Consider the following 22,784-nt stretch of genomic DNA (forward strand, 5'->3'; position numbering starts at 1 on the left):
CCGGAAGATCCCATGAGTTTCAGGGCCACATATAAACTATTTCCTTTGTTATTCATTACCAGCAATGAAGAATAGTCTGAAGACGTTGCAACCCAGATTTCAGACAAAGTATAGTTTTACAGCATTCTATTGTCCATTGGATAATGGAAATTTTTTTAAAAAAACACTACATACTGGAGTATGCAGTTACTATAGATATCCAAAAGTAACCTACTTATTCTTAAGAGTAATTTTCAGATTTTAAAGAAAATAGTTTGTATTTTGAATTCTTACAGTGTTCTTTTCTCTTTAGAACAGGCACAGACACACTTTACCAGGATGTTATTTCTACAGTATCCAGTTTATTAGACAAGAACATGTAATGGGGAGGGGGTTTAGGCAGGATCTGGTGGGTGATGAAAAGGCAGGGGGAAAAAAAGAGTTCATAAATAATAGTTTTTGCACATGGGAAAAGATGCTGCATTGAATGTGGTGATCTCAGCAATATTCTGAATAATCCTCTTCTACATAATTTGCTGGGAACCAGCCAATCTGCAGGGAGAAAACATAGGCAAAGAGTTATTAGAATCCAATAAACAAAGAAAATATTCTAAGCCAAGGGAAGAGTTGCTGATCCTTACTGTTGAAATGTTAACTATTCCTATATTGATGCCAACATTTTCTAAACTCTAAACTAGCAAATTGTTAACGTAGATTTTTGTCTGATCACCCAGCAGTAGGAACTTATCCACTGCTACAGCTTATCCTAATTGAAAGTTTGGCTTTTTAGCAGCAATGGAATACGCCATAGCATGTTTAAATAGTAGCTGATCTGTTTGTATATGAATCCCACTTTTATCCTAAATTCTGCAATCAAACAATTCACGCTTATATGGATGCAAAGATACTCACTCGACCATAGATCTCTCCTTTCCACCATCCTGGCTGTCCTTTCTTATTGAGAATCTTTATGATGTCTCCCTCTGACAAGGACAATTCAGTCCGATCTCGTGCACAGAAATTATAGCGAGCCTTGGCTGAGCCAAAGTACTTGAGACTTTTCCCTGTTAAAAAAAAACAAAATGAGTTTAGTAGTAGTCAGACAGAACCGGATAAGATTCGCCAGGTCCCTAGAACTGCAGAGAATCTTAATTGTTCTATGGTTCTTATGGCATAACCATAAGAAGGCCAAGCAATATGCTGCCTGAGAATCAATGTAGGTCTGCAAAATCTCAACAAGCATCTCAAATCTCATTTCAGACTTCTCTGCAGCAGATATATTTGCCCACAATAGTGAAAATATATATCTCTTTTATGCAATGGCCAATTAAGAGGGAGCTTAAATGAGCCAAATAGGATATAGCAAGTAGAAGGAGGATAGAGAATGCCTAGCAAGGTTACAGCCAATCTTGGCTAATTTCGAAACGCTAAGCAGGGTCTATATCATTGCCAAGCAAACTATGTAAACATGTTCATGAAGTCACCGACAATTGAACTGCCCTTGAAGACAACTTTGCCTTTGTGATGCAGAAGAGCACAGGATCAAATCAGATATTTGGAATAGATTATGGAAGATAGTATTCCATTTGTGGTTTCCCCCTTCTCCTTGAGATGTAGCAGACTAATGGGTACAGGAGAAGCCAACTAACCACTGAAGGAAGATAGGAATTATTTTTACGTCCAGGATTGCCTTCCCAATGTGAAAATTGACATTGATTGAACTTTATTGCTGTACACTATATCAGTGTTTCTCAACCTTGTCAACTTGAAGATGTCCGGACTTCAACTCCCAGAATTCCCCAGCCAGCATTCGCTGGGGAATTCTGGGAGTTGAAGTCCGGACATCTTCAAGTTGACAAGGTTGAGAAACACTGCACTATATTGATGAACTCCAAAAGATTAACAGAGTTGGAAGGGGCCTTGTAGGTCATCTAGTCCAAACCCTTGCCCAAGCAGGAGACCCTAAGCATTTCTGACAAATGGCAGTCCAGTCTCTTCTTGAAAGCTTCCAGTGATGAAGCTCCCACAACTTCTGAACGCAACTTCTGTTCCATGGGTTGATTGCTCTCCCTGTCAGAAAAATTCTCCTCATCTCCAGGTTGAATCTTTCCTTGTTCAGTTTCCATCCATTTTTCCTTGTCTGGCCTTCAGGTGCTTTGGAAAATAGCTTGGCCACCTCCTCTCTGTGGCAACCCCTCAGATACTGGAACGTTGCTATCCTGTCTCCCCTGGTCCTTCTCTTCACTAGGCTAGCCATGGCGAATTCCTGCAACTGTCCATCGTATGTTTTAGCCTCCAGTCCCCTGATCACCTTGATTGCACTTCTGCACTCTTTCTAGAATCTCAACATCTTTTTTATAGTCTTGTGACCAAAACTGGGTATTCTAAGTGTGGTCTTACTAATGCTTTATAGCAGTGTTTCTCAACCTTGGCAACTTGAAGATATCTGGACCTCAACTCCCAGAATTCCCCAGCCAGCAGACGCTGGCTGGGGAATTCTGGGAGTTGAGGTCCAGACATCTTCAAGTTGCCAAGGTTGAGAAACACTGCTTTATAGAGTTTAAATAGCGCTTTGAAAGCAAGCCGATTCAACTTAAGGTAAGGGTTAGGTTTAGGGTTAGCTTTAGGGTTAGGGTTAGGTTAAGGGTTAGGTTAAGGGTTAGGGTTAGGTTTAGGGTTAGGTTAAGGGTTAGGTTTAGGGTTAGGTTTAGGATTAGGTTAAGGGTTAGGGTTAGGATTAGGGTTAGGTTTAGGATTAAGTTTAGGGGGGTTAGGTTTAGGTGTTAATTTTAGGTTTAGCGTTTACAGCGTGCTTCTGTCTCCGCGCTGTTGTCGCCCTGTTGATGACGTCAGCTACGCGGTTTCGTCGAGCGCGCTTTAGTCGAACGCGGTTTTGTGGTGGAACCCCAATGTTCACGTCTGTCAAGATCCATCTGGATCTTCAGCCTATCATCGATGGCAGGGATGGCGAACGTTTTTCTGCTCAGGTGTCGAAAGGGCGTGCAAGCAAAATATACTGCATGCGTGCATTCCCACACCTATAATGCACTGCCCTCCAACCCGTGCATGCGTGCACAACCCCTCCCCCTGTGCATGTGCGTAGGCCTCACTGAAGCCTCTGAACTTCCGGTAGGCCTGTTGGGACCGTTCTTCGCCATCATGCAAGATCCGAAGTGGCACAGTGGTTAGAGTGCAGCACTGCAGGCTACTTCAGCTGACTGCAGTTCTGCAGTTCGGCTGTTCAAATCTCACCGGCTCAGGGTTGACTCAGCCTTCCATCCTTCCAAGGTGGGTAAAATGAGGACCCGGATTGTTGTTGGGGGCAATATGCTGACTCTGTAAACCGCTTAGAGAGGGCTGAAAGCCCTATGAAGCGGTATATAAGTCTAACTGCTATTGCTATTGCTATCACAGGCTCCGAAGGCTTTCCTGAAGCCTGGAGAGGGTGAAAACGCCTCTCCCCACCCTCTGAAAGCCCCCAAATCAGCTGGCCAGCACGCACATGCATCCTGGAGCTGACCTAGGGCAACCCCTTGCATGCCTTCAGATATGGCTCTGTGTGTCACCTGTGGCACACGCGCCATGCGTTCACCATCACAGATCTAGGATGTTGGCTATTCCGGTCAGATTACTGTCAGGGTTCCAAGTAACAGCCCAAATGAAATTAAAACTCCAAGCCTTCCTCAAAGTATGGATTTATTAGGCACAACCGTCATATTGGCACAACTGGTGAAAACCCTGGCTCTGAATCTCCCTGGGACTCCTGAAGACGCTCCAAGATGGCTCCATTGTTCACACTTAGTATCATCCGCAAATTTGCTAAGTTTCCCTTCTGTGCCCTTATGAGTCGAGTAAGAGCCGAGGTGGCGCAGTGGTTAGGGTGCAGTACTGCAGGCCACTTCAGCTGACTGTTATCTGCAGTTCGGCTGTTCAAATCCCATCAGGCTCAGGGTTGACTCAGCCTTCCATCCTTCCGAGGTGGGTGAAATGAGGACCCAGACTGTGGGGGCGATATGCTGACTCTGTAAACCGCTTAGAGAGGGCTGAAAGCCCTATGAAGCGGTATATAAGTCTAACTGCTACTGCTATTGCTATGAGGATATTGAAGAGTACTGGACCTAAGATGGAATCTTGTTGTATGCCACTGCTTCCTTCCTTCCATGTAGATGTAGTACCATTAAGGATTCCTTGTTGAGGAGCTGACTTGAGCCTTTTCCTCCCATGGCTCTTATTCCTTTGAAATGTACTCCCTCCCTCTAGATTACATTACATTATATGTCCGCTGTCACCATCCAAATCTGATAGGAGAGTCACACAGAGATCCGTCAAAACCTGGCTGTGCCGGCAGGCCTGGGGTTGATGAGTTCCCCTCCCCTCTCGACTTGTATGGCTGTATGACTCTTGTGCATTTTAATTACGTGTATTGTGTCTGTGTCCCCTTTTTCCCCTTCGGAGTTGTTCGCCGCCCTGAGTCCCTCCCGGAGAAGGGCGGCATACAAATAAACTAAATCTAAATCTAAATCTAATCTAATCTAATCTCCATTGCTTTCCTATTAATTCTCGCTCCACATCAGGTCACCTGGATTTTGAAACTAAAGGCATAGATCACGTACCAGACGGCTTGGATCCTATTTTACTTTCTGGCTCCTTGAAAGAAAACTGGAGGACTGTATCAAGAGTCTTAAAGCAATCTTTCAGTGAATTTTCTTGGTAGAACTCCACCAGCTCCTAGGAATAAAAAGGAGAAGTGCTCTTTGAGGAAAGGCAACAGTGTAAGACGTATATTTGTCGTTAGCATGATGGATCCAGCCCATACCTATGAGAAAGACAATGCAACCCAGCATGCCGAGGTGGCGCAGTGGTTAAATGCAGCACTGCAGGCTACTTCAGCTGACTGCAGTTCTGCAGTTCAGCGGTTCAAATCTCACCAGCTCAGGGTTGACTCAGCCTTCCATCCTTCCGAGGTGGGTAAAAATGAGGAGCCGGATTGTTGTTGGGGGCGATATGCTGACTCTGTAAACCGCTTAGAGAGGGCTGAAAGCCCTATGAAGCGGTATAGAAGTCTAACTGCTATTGCTATTGCTAAGTTAGATCCTGCTCTAAACTGAAACTAATGATCCTTTCTAGCGTTTCTTCCTTGATCTCTGCGTTACAAATACAGAAAGTAAGTAAGATCTTTATTACGGTCAAAGACCAGCAATATACATTTGTCTTTATACTATATTAAAAATACTAACATATTAAAATATAATTAAAAGTATTTACATTAAAAGTGGACAATAACATAATGGTCCAAAGATTGTTAAAGGTATGTCCAGATAATTGGTACAAGATGGTACTATACTGTAGCCAATTTTTTTTCTTATGGACATTGCAGCAGCACAGAACTTTGCCACTGCAGACGTGGTAACCGGGTTAGTGTCCTGGAGGAGGAAGCCTAGGTAAAAATTGGTTCCGTGGTGACACAGTATTATATCCTGCATAAGAGATGCACAGTCTGTCCACAACTTGGGCTTCATTTCAATGAAGAGTATCCACAGTAGATTGCCAATTACAATGGATAAAACACAAATGGAGGAGATTTCTGTCATTTGCTAAACTTCTTGCTGACCGTTTTGTTCAAAAGATGCATTTTTTTGAGGGCACTCATTTATTTGAAATTGCCATAAAGCTGGATTTCTTTTTCCTGCAACGTGGCAACTAAACAGAGCTCGTGGACAGTTTGCATTCTCATTGACAGGAGCCAAGGTGGCGCAGTGGTTAAATGCAGCACTGCAGGCTACTTCAACTGACTGCAGTTCAGCAGTTTGGCTGTTCAAATCCCACCAGGTTCAAGTTTGACTCAGCCTTCCATCCTTCCGAGGTGGGTAAAATGAGGACCCGGATTGTTGTTGGGGGCGATATGCTGACTCTGTAAACCGCTTAGAGAGGGCTGAAAGCCCTATGAAGCGGTATATAAGTCTAACTATTGCTACTTCCACTTCACACGCTTCCTGTAGTCAAGCAAAACCTCTTTCCTCCCTTCCCCGTAGACGCTTAACTTCCCTTTGTCAAGCTTGAATATATGCACCTCTAAACCATCATTAGTTTTTTTGGGGGGGAAAGTGCCTTCCTATAAAAGTAGGATATGCTGGTGTTTTAAAGGCACCACAAAGCAATGTTCTCAAGTGGTCAAGATAACATCATCCCTCACAGTCACATCATGGAAGTACGCCCACTTTTAAGCAATTTCTCTTGTAGAGTGCTTTGGATGAGATATTTTTCTCCACTTCAGCATCTGCACTAGTTTGAGATATGGGGCCCTGACTGCCATTTTTGAGTTCTTCCGATCAGCTGGAGGAAGCATTAATTGGCTCGTATTATTAATCTATCTAGTTGTGTAACCAATTTCAGATAGTTTGCAGGAATAGTAGGAAGAAACAATGGTGGGGAGAAGGACCCCGAGTTTGTCAAAGGCCCTACTTGTTCTAAACCTAGGAAACATAAGTGCTATAATTTTTTACATTCCCTTCAATTTTCCCCCTTATTTCTTTTCTTCCCCCTTTTTTTACTTTAATAAGCTAATTTTTCACTTGTGCTTGGAAAATAATTGGCGAAGTTCAGTTCTTACTACAAGTCCTTTGAAGGCTTTCTTCTCCGTAATGCGATACAGCTCCTCCTTGGTCTGGATTTTGATGTGCTTGACTTCAGCATCGAACCTGTAGATGAGAAATACATACAACGATAGGTTTCCTTTGAATGATAAGCAATGATAACACAGGTTTATTGAAAACAGATGTACCTGCAAAACCAGGGACGTGCAGTCAGGGGAGGCGGGGCCTCACCAGTGTCATGAGGAAAAGAAAAGAATTTTTAAAATAATTAAAAAGGCCAAGGTAGTTGCTACCAGATTCCAGAGTCACAGTGACTCTGAGTCTGCTTAGTGCTAACTGTAGGGGGAGGCGAGAGAACTATGGGCCTCCTTTGCATAAGGATTTTTTCGCCTTTTAACCCTTGCTCAGTTAAGCAAGGGTTAAAAGGCGAAAAATTTCTTATGCAAAGGAAGCACGTGATTCTCCCGCCTCCTGATCTGGGAGCAGCAAATCATGCCTTGGCAGCCTTGCCTAATTAAGTTGCTTTTTTATTTATTTTTTAAAATTTTCATCTTGGTGGGCGGACAAGAGGAGAGTTGAAATCCACAGCTGGAAAAGGTATGTGGATCGGATGGAGGGAGGGCGGGATTCAAAATTATTTGTAATGTAAGTAATTGGATGACGCGTCCGCGCGCACTATTCCGGCTGGTGGGGGAGGAGGCAAAATGCCACGAAAATCCTGACGCGTGAGGGTGGGTGGGGGCAGGGGGCTCTGCCAACGCCAGCTGCTGCTTCCCCTCCTCGGTGCTTCTGGTGTGCGAGGCTGCTCGGGGAGATTATTCATTTCTTGCGTTCAGACGCTTGGCTTAAAGCCCCCCATTGCCCCCCCTCACCCAGCTATAGCGAGCAAGTGCGCGCTCGGAGAGGCGGGCTCCGAGGCGAGCCCTCCGATCCTTATGCGGTGGGGAGATGAACCCCGCAGCTTGTCCTACCCCCCCCTCCCCAAGCGGGTGCCCTCCACCTCCTCCTCCTCCTCTCCTTCAAAGGCAAGAGGCGGGCAGGTTTTTTTTCCCCCGGAGCGGCTTGGATCCTGCCTAGATTGGAGGGGGGGGAGGAGACTATAGAGGTCCTGCCCGCTTGCCTCACTGGCGGTGAACCTCACCGCACGTCACTGCTGCAATCTGAACAGAATTGAACTGTAGAAGAGGCCAAGGAGTCATCTCATTCAAATGAAAATTGATAGAGCCAATGGTCAAGTTGAAAACAAGCCAGCAATGGCTCTAGAGTCTGTATTTACATGGCTCGAGTTGCATAAAATGCCAGGTCTTTGTTTAAGCAAAAAGTCTAATCCAAACGAAAAGCCAAGTAAAATCTGGAATCTCTCTCTTAGCATTTACTGCCCATAACTTGGTAGTATCATGAACCCTGCCTAATGAACTGCCTTCTGAATAAACTGATGAAGCTCCTGCCTGTGGGGGCATCATCTTTGTTGATGATGGATCAGTGGTGGGTTTCAAAAATTGTTCGAACCTACTCTGTGGGTGTGGCCTCCTTTGTGGGAGTGGCTTGCCACCCATGTGACCGGATAGGAGTGGCTTGCCGCCCAAGTGACCGGATATGAAATTATGAATTAGTACTTAGGGTCGGTCCAAGTAGCTATTCAGAAACTCTGGCATTGAAGCATGCAAGTCTTAAAGCTGTCAGGTTACAAGATCCTTGCAACACTAACCCTTTAGGAAAAAAAAACTAGGGGTCTTCAAACCTGACAGCTTTAAGACTTGTGGACTTCAACTCTCAGAATTCCTCCTCCAGTCACGTTGACTCAGGAACTCTGGCATTGAAGCATGCAAGTCTTAAAGCTATCGAGTTACAAGGTCTTTGCACCCCTAACCCTTTAGGAAAAAAAACTAGGATCTTCAAACCTGATAGCTTTAAGACTTGTGGACTTCAACTCCCAGAATTCCTCCTCCAGTCATGTTGGCTCAGGAACTCTGGCATTGAAGCACGCAAGTCTTAAAGCTGTCAGGTTACAAGATCCTTGCACCCCTAACCCTTTAGAAAGAAAAAACTAGGGGTCTTCAAACCTGACAGCTTTAAGACTTGTGGACTTCAACTCCCAGAATTCCTCCTCCAGTCATGTTGGCTCAGGAACTCTGGCATTGAAGCACGCAAGTCTTAAAGCTGTCAAGTTACAAGATCCTTGCATCCCTAACCCTTTAGCAGTGGTGGGTTTCAAAAAGTTTTGGAGCCTCTTCTGTAGGTGTGGCCTGCTTTCCGGGTCCACTGGTGGAAACTCTTCTAACCGGTTCGGTAGATTTGACGAACCGGTTCTACCGAATAGGTGCGAACTGGTAGGAACCCACCTCTGTGATGGATAGATCTTTGCATTCAAGACCTTGGTATCTGATTTGGAAACTGCTGGTTCTGAAGCTAGAATGCCAGGTTCCAAAGCCTCAAGATCCTGGCAGCCTGATAGGGAGATCTATTCCTCTTTAAGATTCCACTTCTACACCTGGATAGGACTGAATCCTGACAAGAAACTACACAATGACTGCATGTCCTCTGGCTAACTATGAACTCAGCTAGATTCTGGTACCCAAAACAGTCTTTCACCAGAGGTGGGTTCCTACCTATTCGGTCTGGTTGGTTTGTTCTGCACTTGTGCAGAACAAAACTTAATTTTAAAAATGTAATTTTAATTCATTTTTTAATGTTGTGTGCATGTGCAGATTGTTTTAAATGAAAATGTGCACGCACACAATTTTTTTTTTTTTTACTACCGAACGGTAGTAATGGTGGCCGGAACCCACTCCTGCTTTGCACCAGGCCTCATGATGGTTCTGAAAACTGTAGTAAAAAAAATAAATAAATTGATTTCACGTCTGATATCTTTGTTTTGGTATATCATGAACCCTGCCTGAGTCTCGGAGAGAGAAAGTCCAATTCCAGCCGTGCTTATTCTGTCCCATTTGGGGTTCAGAATGGAACTTTTTGCAAACATAGCACATATTCTACCAGAGTCACATCGCCCTTTATAACTGCACCGTAGGTGCTATGGAGAAAGATAATATGGTAACATCCAAGGAAATGAATCACAAGATTCTAACGAAAAACAAATTATAGGAACAAAATATACGTTTCTCTGTTCCTTTCAATTCTCCTGGCCCTTTTATTATTGTAAACACCCAAATCTTCACTATCTTATCGTAGACAATTCTGACATGAATTAGGCTCACTTGATACTGATGGCAAATTCAGTTGCATCTTTGATTCTCTGCCGCACCAGGTAAGTTCCATCGGACCGGCTGGCAAGGATTTCTTCTGCTTCTGCCCGCTCCATGGGTCCCGCATACCTGTGTAAGGAGTGTTATTTTTTTTTAAAAGTAATCTTTATTGGTCATACATTTTTTTTAAAGAGTAAAACATACAAATACAAATACAATTTTAAACATACAACACCCCCTCCCCCCTCCGCGGTGACAGTCATTCACAGCCCAACTTTTTTTTCCCCCTTCCTCATTGTTTGGTCTCTAAGCCATATCTTCTCATTACAAAATTCAGGGATCTATTACAATACCCATGTTCACTTTTAGTCCCCATTGTTAACAACTGCTATTTAACTTTCCCCGTTTTAAGTCCCTGCTGTTCTCCTTGTTGCCCACATATACCATAGGTTCCAGCTAAGATAATGTTCCGTTTCTCCTTTGTCCCTCAGGCAACCCGTCATTCTGCCCATTTCTGCACATTCATAGATCTTTTTAATTATGGCATCTTCCGACGGTATGGTAGTGGATTTCCAAAACTGTGCATAAGTTATTCTTGCGGCCACAATTATATGTAGGCTCAAATGCCATATAGATTTACTCATGTTTTCTGGTTTTATGCTTAGTAAAAAGTTCTCGGGTTTCCATTCCATGCTTGCCCCAGTAACCTCTTTTAGCCATTTTTGAATCCTTCTCCAGTATTTCGTGGCCTCAGTACAGGACCACCAAATATGGTAGAATGTGCCATCCCTTCTTCCGCATTTCCAACACAGTGGAGATAACCCAGGAAACATTTTGGCTAACCTCGTTGGGGGGAAGTGCCATCTATAAACCATCTTGTATATGTTTTCTTTAAATGCTGTAGATATTGTAAGTTTAATAGTCTTACTCCCTAGATCCCACCATTTGCCCATTTCAATCTCATAGCCAAAGTTTTTCTCCCATGCTATTAGAAGGCTTTTATCCATCTCTTCTTTAGCATTTTGACAGGTCAAAAATTGATAAATCTTTGATAACATTTTCTTATCTCCGCCAAACAAAATCTTATCTAGCCCCTGAGGGTTTGGGTAGATCCCAAACCGTACCTTATCGCTTTTAAACCTGTTTCTAACCTGTAAATATTCCCACCATTCCAGATTCCTGCCCTGCTGCTCTAATTCCATCTTTGTTTTCATGTTGCCATCTTCTGTCATAATGTCTTAATATGTTATGTTTCTTGTCCAATTAAATACACTGGGATGTGTTAAGGCCTCTAACGGTGCCAACCAGCACGGAACCCTAAGATAGTATTTTTTCCTCATCTTTTCCCCATCCCCATGGGGATATGGAGTGTTATTTCTTATTAGCAGTACAATGTTCAGTCACTGGATGTCTCCATACTCCATATAATCACAATGAGACAAGAATGCTTCCAAGTGGACAGATCAAGCCATTTACCTCTCAAAAGAATCTAACAGGCACTCCAACTTTCCCAATAACAATGATTCTTTTTTTATTTTCGAAAAAAGGAAGAAAGAAAGTAGTACGATGGAATTATAGAATAGTTATAAATGGAAGATGTCTTTCTTTGGGCCTCTATAACATTCCATGAATGACTCAGGTTGATTGCACTTTAAAAAAACAAAACCCTTTGGAAACATTCAGTAATTTGGGAACCACACAAAACAAATATATGACTTTTTCTCAGTATGAATATTCTTATACAATATAAATATTCTTATTCTATTTTTATAAAGAAATAAAATTGGGGGCTGGGCAAGAGAACAGGAATATGCAGCCAATTTCTTCTCCCAAAGGTTCCCCCACACATGCGTTCTAGTCGTTCCCAGCTCTAGGGGGCAGTGTTCATCTCAGTTTCTAAGCTGAAGAGCCAGCACTGTCCAAAGATGTCTCCGTGGTCATGTGGCCGGCATGACACAACACCAAAGATGCACGGAGTGTTGTTACCTTCCCACCAAAGTGGTCCCTATTTTTCTACTTGCATTTCTTACGTGCTTTCAAACTGCTAGGTTGGCAGAAGCTGGGACAAGTCACGGGAGCTCACCCCATTATACAGCGCTAGGGATTTGAACAGCTGAACTGCCAACCTTCTGAATGACAAGTTCAGCATCTTATCCACTGAGCCACCACATCCCACTGTTCTTCTCCCTAATATACGCTTATTTGACAATGTCACAAGGGGTAATACTACATTATTATCAGTGGTGGGTTTCAAAAATTGTTCGAACCTACTCTGTGGGTGTGGCCTCCTTTGTGGGAGTGGCTTGCTGCCCATGTGACCGGATGGGAGTGGCTTGCCACCCATGTGGCCGGATATGAAGATGCCGACGACACTTGTCAGAACCACCTTAAATTACCTCTCACACAGCACTGGCATGCATAAGAATAGGATGCAAACTTGTTTTTTAAAAGGCATCTTTGGTTTGCGTTAAAACAACTTCAACACACGCAATGTTCTGATTGCACCACAAACGCAGTAGTCATCCTTACCTTTCACAGAGGCACCGAGTTTTATAAATAGGAGCATGATAGTGTAGAATAAACATATCCAAGGACCAGTGGTGGGTTTCAAAAATTTTTGGAACCTCTTCTGTAGGTGTGGTCCTTTTTTCCGGGTCCACTGGTGGAACCTCTTCTAACCGGTTCGGTAGATTTGACGAACCGGTTCTACCGAATAGGTGCGAACTGGTAGGAACCCACCTCTGATTATTATGTAGTTGGGAAATGTATTTAAAAGCAAACTTGGGAAATTCGCATAGCAAATACTGCATCATATCTATCTGCAGTGGAAAAGTACTGTATACTGAATGTAGTTGAAAATATAGGCATAGATCCATCCCCCAAAGTTGAACCCAGCTAGGCAAATCAAAAGCATTCACGCTTCATAGGACAGTGCAGAATAAAAACATGATTAACAAGATGGTGGAAATCTGAATTAATACTTACCAAAGATAAAGAGAGAAATCTGGACGAGGATTCTGCGGAAGAAAAGGTATAATTGTTGATTGCATTTTTCTTTTTTCTTTTGAAAAGTTTTTCTTATTTTCATTTTCATATAAATATCTACAAGTATACCATTACATCTCAACAAACACTATTATATATTATCCAATATTATATCAGTTCCTCTCATCATCTACCAACACCTCTATCTGCTCTTCTGCTTTCCATACACCATATTATACCTAGTTCTACAACAATCCTACCTCCTCTTCTTCTCTCCCACTCCCTATCTCCTTCTTTTCTACTTTCTTCAACCTCTTCCTGTCCTTTCTCTTCTCTACTTTCCCTTCCTCTCTCCTTCTCTTCTCTACTCTTTCCTCTCCTTCTCTCTCTCCTTCTCTTTTCCTCACCTCTTCTTCCCCCTCTCCTACTCCCTCTCTTCTTTCTCTCTTTCCCTCCTTTCCTCTCCCTTCCTCCCTTCCACTCTTCTCTACTCTTCTCTCTACTTCATCTCTCCGTTGTTGTACAAATGTAGTTATTTCTCATATGGTGTATGTTAGCATCCAAGCAGAATCAATTTAATATTGATGGTATTAATAGTCACATTCCAGTAGTCGGTTCATTGACAAATGCACGCCGACAAAACCGCCACGACAAAACGGCGACATCGAAAGCACGCCATCCAAAGCACGTCGACAAATGCGCGCCGACAAAAGCACGCCATCTAAAACAACGTGAAAACAACGGTAACAACGTTAACATCCCTAACCCTAACCCTAACTGTAACCCTAACTCTAACCCTAACCCAAACCCTAAGCCTAACCTAAAAACCCTAATTGCGCTTTTGTGGGCGCGGTTTCGTCGGCGCGCTTTAGTGGGCGCGCTTTCGACTTCGCCGTTTTGTCGCGGCGGTTTTGTCGGTGCGCATTTGTCGGGCGCGCATTTGTCGGGTCACGCAGTAGTCATATTTCATATGAATAATTTGACATACATCCTTCTTTTAAATGTAAACGTATATATCAATTCCATTATTATTTCTATCCCTCCCCCCGCCCGCCCCAAATACATACTTTTTGAACAAAGTGCGGGCCGGGTCAAACATCATTTCATATAGTTTTAAATCATATGTACATTTCCAACTATCATCATAATATTATCACATAGCTAATATCATTAAACACCCATAATTTTCTAATCTCTTATTATAACATCAATTATTTATCCTCACTAGGAGTATTTTCAAATTCTCCATCCATTTTTTTTATACATTTCCAATACATTTTCACATTTTAAACTTATCCTTAACAATAACCAAATAGTCATTTCTCATTCATCTGCTGGTGCATGTCAAATAACACCTTCATATTTACTCTAACAACAATTAATAATATTTATACAATTCCATTAAATATACTAATATATACCTTGTTCCCCTTCTTCCTTCCTATCACTATTCGTCTTTTTCATTCCTTCCCTTTTAATCTTTTAAAAGAAACTCCACTTCTTTCTAGTCAAACTTTTATCCCATTCTCTAAATGTCTTCTTTTCCTTTTCTATCGTTATTATAATATCTTTTTTCCTGTTTTTTTAAATCACTAAACTTCTTCTCTTTCTTTCTCTTTGTCCCAACATTCCATACTACCAAAATAACAAATACCTTTGAATACACTAACATACATAAAAAGAGCCGAGGTGGCGCAGTGGTTAGAGTTCAGTACTGCAGGCCACTTCAGCAGACTGCTATCTGCAGTTTGGCGGTTCAAATCTCACCGGCTCAAGGTTGACTCAGCCTTCCATCCTTCCGAGGTGGGTGAAATGAGGACCCAGACTGTGGGGGCGATATGCTGACTCTGTAAACCACTTAGAGAGGGCTGAAAGCCTTATGAAGCAGTATATAAGTCTAACTGCTATTGCTATTGCTATTGCTAATCTCACCGGCTCAAGGTTGACTCAGCCTTCCATCCTTCCGAGGTGGGTGAAATGAGGACCCGGATTGTTGGGGGAGATATGCTGACTCTGTAAACCACTTAGAGAGGGCTGAAAGCCTTATGAAGCGGTATATAAGTCTAACTGCTATTGCTATTGCTAATCTCACCGGCTCAAGGTTGACTCAGCCTTCCATCCTTCCGAGGTGGGTGAAATGAGGACCCGGATTGTTGGGGGCGATATGCTGACTCTGTAAACCGCTTAGAGAGGGCTAAAAGCCCTATGAAGCAGTATATAAGTCTAACTGCTATTGCTATTGCTATACATTAAATTATCTTTTTTTTAAAATCCTTCCACATGTGGAAGGTTGTTTATGTTTTTCTTGAGGAAAGTTGTGTTTAATGAAAAAAAATGAACCGTAGGAAATTATTTAAAGATACCTTTTCAAAGGGGATTACCATACCAATCTTCCCTAGCTGACAACCTTATGCCTGTATTGCATTAGACATTATTTCAAGCCAGGAATGGTCATTTAGGAGACTTAATAATTCCTGCCCAAGTCCTCTTGTATCAAATTGAGTATGCTTACTGATGGCAGGCCAAAGATCCTAAAAGGAATATGACTGGAGGCCTGACAACTGACTTTTAAGCAGATACACAAACAAGTACGAATCCCAATCGCTCCAGTGATATGCTACTTACAGAGATGTAAGGCTTCACTTTCCTAGAAGGGAACCAGCCGACTTCATTGCTTGATGTGTTCCTTCCCTGCAATCCGATTTGAAAACAAATCACATGTCAGAATAGAGATTTTTTCCAAGTATACTTTTTCAGCTTATTTAGCAAAGGCTGTTATATAATGGGGGTGGGTGGGAATTACAGTACATTATTTTGTTAGAACTAGGATTTATGTTAGATCTATACTGAAATGCCCTCAATAATTTTGCTAGATTCGTTAACTTGATAAGTCTGCCATTAAAATAGATAAGTGTTCTGACCTCCCCTTCTTCGCTCGTTCCAAGACGACAGGCAGACAGACTTAAAAGGAAATGACTTTATCAGTCTCGGCTCATGCTGGCTGCGAGCCCAAAATAAACCTAAATAAAGTCTCTGGCAAGAAGATAAGAGAATGCAAAAACAAAGATCTCTTACGGCAAAACCAGGTGTACAGAAAGAAAGGAAATCACTTCTCCAAGTGTCTCTTTGAATCAGGGTTACAGAAAGCAAATCACTTATCCAAGTGCCTCTCACAAACAAACCACGACCGATGAACGATGAACCACGAACGAACGATGAACGTTGACTTCTGCAACCAGGGCGTGGCACCATCAGTCCTTTTATCTCCAGAAGACCACACTAACGAGCCCCAGCTGCATTGTTATTCCTGCATCCCGACTCAACTCACAGCAAACTTCTGCTGAGTCACAACAGATAAGCTAGCTAGCTTTTAATGTCAGATTTAGTGTACTTGAATAGAGAGCTGAACTCTGGACTATGCTCCCTTCCAGACCGAGCAAAAAGAGACAGCTCTTCTGAGATAACAACAAGCCTAGAGATGGTGAAAAGCAAACACTTAGGCTCAAAGCACATACAGAGGAAGGGCCTCAGTATTTTCAATTAGGTGTTTTCCTGAAAATAAGACTGGGCCTTGTACAGAAGTGGATTGCTGCCGGCATTACTGCCGGTTCGGTGTGCAAATTTTTTTTTTGCGTGTGTTTCCCGCATGTGCGCATTTGCACCTAAAATGGTCTGTGCGTGTGCACAATGTTAGAAAAGGAAAGAAATTGCCGTATTTTTCGGAGTATAAGATGCACCTTTTTCCCTCAAAAAAGAGGCTGAAAATCTGGGTGTGTCTTATACACTGAATACCGCATTTTTAGCCTCCTGAAACCCCGCCCCCTTTGCAAAAATGGCTGTGCATAGCCTTTAGAAGGCTTTCAGAGAGCTCCTGGGGACTGGGGAGGGCAGAAATGAGTGATAAACGGGCCGTTTGTTGCTCGTTTCCCCGCCCCCCAACCCCAGGAGCACTCTACAAGCCTCCTAAAGGCTATGCATGGCCTTTTGGGGGAAGAAACCAGGGCCGGATTTCCCTATAGGCTAACTAGGCTTCAGCCTAGGGCCTCAAGATCAAGAGGGGCCTACATTCGAATTGTTAGCAAAATTAAAATTACACTATTCTAAAAACAGTGAACACTAAAACACTGAACCGGAAATAAGGAGAAATTCTACGCATATGACTAATAAACAAACATAAAAAATGTATTGGTTAAGATCGCTCCAGCGCCGCGGCAGTTGGGGAGCCCGCCCACGTTCCCGGCACCGGCGGTCAGGCGAAAGGCGCGGCCACTCCCAGTAGCCGCCCCATCGACGCGGAGCCCACCAGCGGCCAGGCAGGTGAGGGTGAGGGGGCCGAGCCGGGCAGCTGAGCGCAGCAGGGGAGGCGGCTGGCCTCGCTGCCTTTGCCGCAGAGCAGAGCCGCCCTCCGTCGGGAGGCCAGCTATATATATTGATATATATCACAGTAATGATGTATTTTATTGTGTCTCATGCAATTTACAAACTTAAAAATGGGAGATGAAAGGGCCTCATAAGTGGAATAGCCTAGGGCCTCTTTTCATCTAAATCCGGCACTGGAAGAAACGTGCCTGTTTTCACGAAAAACAGGCTGTTTTGGGGAGGTATGCAGAGTGCAAAAACTCTTTTTTTATTTGCCTCTTCAAAACCTTGCTGTGTCTTATACTTCGAAAAATACGGTACATTTTTGCAATTAAGATTGTTCTGCACATGCGCAGAACCGAAAATCAAAATTTTCCACCATCTCCAGCCAGTTTGATTGCCTAAATTATAATAGAATACATCTAGAGCATGACTGTCAAACTCCTGGCCACATCTGGCTGGATGTGTCACATGCTGGCCATGCCCATGCCCGGTTTAGCGAAGGGGAACCCCCGATAGGTCACGTGACGCCACTGTGATAATGTTCAGTTTGACACCCCTGATCTAGAGACACTATGTAGAAGGAGATTGATAGAAAGAACCAACAAGGAAGGTTGAAACTTCCTCTTTGATTTTTACTCTCCTTCAGGCAGCTTTCTCTAAGAGCTCATCTTGACCAGGGCACAAAGTGTGTCACAAAGTACTGTGACGGGTCCTATCCTCATGATGTTACCGTCTTCTCATCCCGAGCCCAACACACAATTTTACTGAGCCCCTAGAACAGTGTTTCTCAACCTTGGCGACTTTAAGTCCTGTGGACTTCAACTCCCAGAATCCCCCAGCCAGTATAGCTGGCTGGGGAATTCTGGGAGTTGAAGTCCACAGGACTTAAAGTCGCCAAGGTTGAGAAACACTGCCCTAGAAGATGTTTCATTTTTAAAGTAATGTTTTTTTCCCCTTTTCTTCCAGCATAAATGTGGCTGAATGTTTTTTTTATTTTCTTAATCAAATTTGTAGAATATGTATCTCACCAAAAAGCAACTTTGGGGAGCGTACAACCCGCAAATTAAGACAACAGATGTAAAAATAAAAAAAAATATAAAAATGAGAATTAAAGATAAATAGTATAAAAATGGAAAGGGCAATTTACGATGCTTTGTTGATGCTGCTGCTGCTGATACACTACCTAACTCCCATTGGCTCTTGAATTGGACTGATAGGAGACCAGAAAATGCTGCATAATGCATGATAGGGCTTTCCAAAGCCCTTTCCCCCACCCCATTTGCAGCCCTCTTTTTCAGTTGGGCTAACACAAGCCTCTCAAGAGCTGCCTTCCTTGCCCCTATCATCCAAGACATACTGAAAGAAAGAGTTTCTTGTAAAATTAACTAGAGAGGACAAAACTGATCAGTTCTGCAACATTAACCCTCCTACTTTTCCCTAAACGCCAATCTGTTTGAATACCGAGACTTTTCCTTTAAAGCTCAGGGAAAAAAAACACCCAATTCTCCTCCCATCTCCAAGATATAACCTTGAAGCCTCTTTTAGAATTAAAGGAGGTGCCTTTAAATGCAGAGACCTTTGGGTTTGAGGATGCCCCTGTTTTAAATGTTCAGTTTGGCGCGAAGAAAGAAAAGAGGCATGCATGTGTGCCATGCAAATAAAAGACACAGAACTAATACTTGTGGAGAATGACTTTTCATCCTGTTGCAATTGACCCAGTTTATTTCTAAATTATTCCCCACCTCAAAAATGTCTTTTTTTAAAAAAAACCATAGATTTGTCATATTAAAAATGGTTAACAAATATAGGAAAGCATTGCTCGATGCAGTAGGAGATCTCCTTCCCACATCACCTTGCAACTCGTTAATATATGTTAATATATTTTATGGAGTACTTCTCCACATTAGTGTTATTCCACAATTCTGCTCTTCCCGCATCCTGTGTCCTTTAATACCAAAATGAGACGACCATCAGCTAATAGTTGCCCTTCCTTTCGGTGCATTCATGAGAACAAGAATCAGAATATGCAAAACGTAATCTCATCTCCTCCGAAATCCTAGCCTTACTTCACATTAATGTTGATGTTTGTTCTACTGGCAGTGGGAAGGAATGGGAAGGGAAACAATGGGAAGGAAACAAAACTAAGAGAATCCTCCAATTGCTTTCCTAAACATGTCCAACATTTAATCTGTAAGGCAGTGGTGGGATTCAGCCGGTTCGCACCTATTCGGGAGAACCGGCTGGTAACTTTCTAAGCAGTTCGGAGAACCGGTTGTTGGAAGAAATCTCCTTTTGTTTTTTTCCACTTTACAGGGCTAATCCTGTAAGGAAGGCAGGAAGGAAACATTCTGGTGTTGTTTCTAGCCTGATCTTTATTGCCCTGCTTAACAGAAACTGCCTCTCCGGTTAACCCTGATTACATTCTAACAGCTAAGGTGAAGCGCCCATCAACATGAGTGATGTTGAGTTGGCCATGCCCACCCATTAACATGACTACCAAGGCTCACCTACCCTGCTGGTCATTAGGGCAGAGAACCGATTGTTGAATTATTTGAATCCCACCACTGCTGTAAGGACAGCACATTGGTCTTCTTCTTCCTGAAGATGAACAAGACTTGGCCATGAGAACAATGCAATTTATATTGGCCTATTTCCTTCTATGGAATCAAGACTGAAGGAATGAATACTTGTGCAACTAGGAAAAAGAATCCCTAAGCTAATTTGGGTGAAAACAGTTGCTGTCAAATCACTATAATAGACACTTTCCTTCCTGGTGTTCCTTTTGGCATTTGTATTTTAGACATGATTTTAAATATTCAAGATGCCTTTTATAATAGGCAAAGTGAATCTTAAAAAGCAAATAATTCAGTACTGTATTTAAGATGAGGTACCCCTCCAGTTTAATTTAAAGTAGATATGTCAGCTAAAACAATTTGGGTTAAACCAATTTACGTACTTCTTTCAGGGGCAATTTTATGTAAAAGATATGCCTCTGTAGGGCCATCTTAGTTTCACCTGTATCGCCTGCAGGTGTAACTCCTAGGCTGCCCTTGGACAATCCTGGGAATGACATTTACCTGCCACCACAGTTGCTCTGCGTCAGCTTTGATCAGTTCCACAATGTCCCCTACGCTCAGCCTCAGAGGTGGACCAAATGCTACTGGTGGAGGAGGGACACTGTAATACTCCATGCAGACTTCCACTTTGGGCAACCCTGAAGAGTGAAAAAAATAATCACAGTTGAATTGTATCTGAAACAAACCAATTTCTCATTTTTTTTTGCACATTCCATACACGTGGGTCTTTTCAAATAATTAAAAAGAACAAGTAGGCAATGAAAATATTACAATTATTGGCTGTGTTCAAATAATAGAGTAACTGGGTCATTCTTTCCTGACATCAAGGTTTTTTTTGTAATCTCTTTATACAGAGTCTGTAGGATTTGGACAGCATATAATTCTATTATTATTTCGGTTGGTTGCAAATCAGTTGATTGTTTAGACTGGATTTAGCATTTTTATCCATTTATCAAGTCTAGAGCCGAGGTGGCGCAGTGGTTAGGGTGCAGTACTGCAGGCCACTTCAGCTGACTGTTATCTGCAGTTCAGCGGTTCTAATCTCACTGGCTCAAGGTTGACTCAGCCTTCCATCCTTCCGAGGTGGGTGAAATGAGGACCCAGACTGTGGGGGCGATATGCTGACTCTGTAAACCGCTTAGAGAGGGCTGAAAGCCCTATGAAGCGGTATATAAGTCTAACTGCTATTGCTATTGCTATAAGTCCTCCCAAGGACTTGGGATAGGGAGATTGTCAGCCTCTGCTTTGCTGCTGCTTCGGCTGCCATTGAAACGGGGAGGGGGGGCATGGTATTTGGGGGAGGGACTATCTGTTGTGCTGGAGGAAGATTCTGGAGTTTGAACTGTCCACCTTACTGCGCATGCGGAGGAGGTTTCCCGCCAAGGCCAACGGCACCGGCATTCCATCCTGGTGATGCCTTTCGAAGTTATCTCACACCTGACACTTGGGAGAATTATGATTGGACTGTAACTGGGATGCCAAGGGGAGGGGAATGAATTATACAATATATTATTCGCTTTCGCGCCTAAATAATTAGACTTCGCTTTGCTTCGCTTCTGTTCATTTATAATTAGTAAAAGTACACTTGATTTCTATCAATGGAGTCTTGTGGTTTTCTTTCCTGATTATCCAATGAAGGAGTGCTGACACAGATGCTGTTTGATGGTGTTAAAGGTTCACCACAGGATGTGAGCTGTTCCCAATAGAGTTGGCTTTTGCAACTGACTGTTGGCAATTTTGTCAACGTTGATGGTGTTCAAATGGTGCTCCAGATATTTTGAAATTGCGCCCAAGATCTCTATTATACTGATACTATATTTGCCTTTTTTGCCATGTTCATTCTACTACTATTTGCAGGTCTGAAATTTCTTATCTTTTCTTGTTCTTTTCTCTTCTATTCTGCTGTCTCCAGGTACTGCAGTGTTTCACTCTACAATTTTTTTTTGTCTTTCTTATGGACAATTAATAAGTCTGGGGTGTTATGTCACAAGTGCTTCTCTGTTTGAATTCTAAAGTTCCAAAGCCCTTTAAGGTCCTCATTTTCTATTGATTTGCTAATTTTGTGGCCCCCACCAGTTCTTACTTGCTGGTCTGAAGCAGCAAAATAAAAAGAATGCCCTCAATGGGATGGAATACAAATGACACAACAAGAACCTTTCTGTCTTTTAATAATGGAAAAACCAAAGATGAAACAAAGGATAGGGGAGGAGAATCTCACTGGAATTGCTCTTAATGATTTCTGAGCTGAACCTAACAGATCTATGTATCATGTCTTCTGTATGGTCCGATTTTATCTAATTTTCCTTAGGAATTTCCATCAGTTATGACCCCCATTATCACTCTTCTGTGTTCTTCACTATCATCCTGTGAACTAACTGCCAGGATAAAAACGATAACTTACCTAGATCTGTTTTGTCTCTTTCCATCGTGTGTCTGTTGGATTTATTCTGCACCAAAAATACAGAAAAATACAGTAAAAACGAAGTCACAAATCTAGAAAAATGCCCTACTTGGAGGTTGCTTCTATGTGATTCATTAACTTTGCATAATGTACACATTTTAAGTTACAGTCATTTGGTAATTTGGCCTTTCTTCTTCTCTATTCTTGCCTGGTGACATGTAATATTTAAAACTACTCATACAGAGGAAGAGTCTACAGATAGAATGAAGGCAAATCTCTGTCATAGAAACTGTAAATAAGGGTTCGTGTCCTTTCCAGAATGAAAGTGGAAGATGCAGCTATGGGACAAGTTGAACTCCTCTCCCAGTCATTACAAAAATAATGCCATTATATCAAATCCCATCATCCTTTTATCATTTTAAGGTTGATAAAACATGTATTGTGTCAGCCTGCCTTCCAATCCAGCAAGTGCTTTTCTTACACATCTTTAGAAATGCAGTGATGAAGTTGCTGGTGAAAATGGCCAATTTATTATATTGTCTTCAACTAGTGTTTTTTTTAAAAAAAAATATTATTTCATGGTTTGCCAAATCAACACTAGTGATCTGATTAACACACTGTGCTAAGCCACAATCTGCCATAACAGCTAATGTGTAAACCAGGCCCATCTGTCCTTCCACCCTGA

At 42.5% G+C, this 22,784-nt stretch overlaps 1 protein-coding gene across 1 annotated transcript in view; it reads right to left on the reverse strand.

Annotated features, from left to right (window-relative positions):
• Positions 1-340: 340 nt before the first annotated feature.
• The window catches only part of VAV1 (vav guanine nucleotide exchange factor 1), a 92,474-nt gene continuing 70,030 nt past the window's right edge, over positions 341-22,784 (reverse strand). The window contains exons 19-27 of the mRNA XM_032212410.1: positions 22,100-22,145; positions 20,200-20,336; positions 15,386-15,451; positions 12,761-12,792; positions 9,788-9,904; positions 6,590-6,677; positions 4,593-4,707; positions 892-1,043; positions 341-531 (exon numbers count right to left, since the gene is read on the reverse strand). Coding sequence (XP_032068301.1) covers positions 478-531; positions 892-1,043; positions 4,593-4,707; positions 6,590-6,677; positions 9,788-9,904; positions 12,761-12,792; positions 15,386-15,451; positions 20,200-20,336; positions 22,100-22,145 — 807 coding nt within the window. The 3' untranslated portion in view covers positions 341-477. The remainder of the gene's footprint in view (positions 532-891; positions 1,044-4,592; positions 4,708-6,589; positions 6,678-9,787; positions 9,905-12,760; positions 12,793-15,385; positions 15,452-20,199; positions 20,337-22,099; positions 22,146-22,784) is intronic.

Source organism: Thamnophis elegans, chromosome 2 (assembly GCF_009769535.1).
Source record: "Thamnophis elegans isolate rThaEle1 chromosome 2, rThaEle1.pri, whole genome shotgun sequence".
NCBI lineage: Eukaryota > Metazoa > Chordata > Lepidosauria > Squamata > Colubridae > Thamnophis > Thamnophis elegans.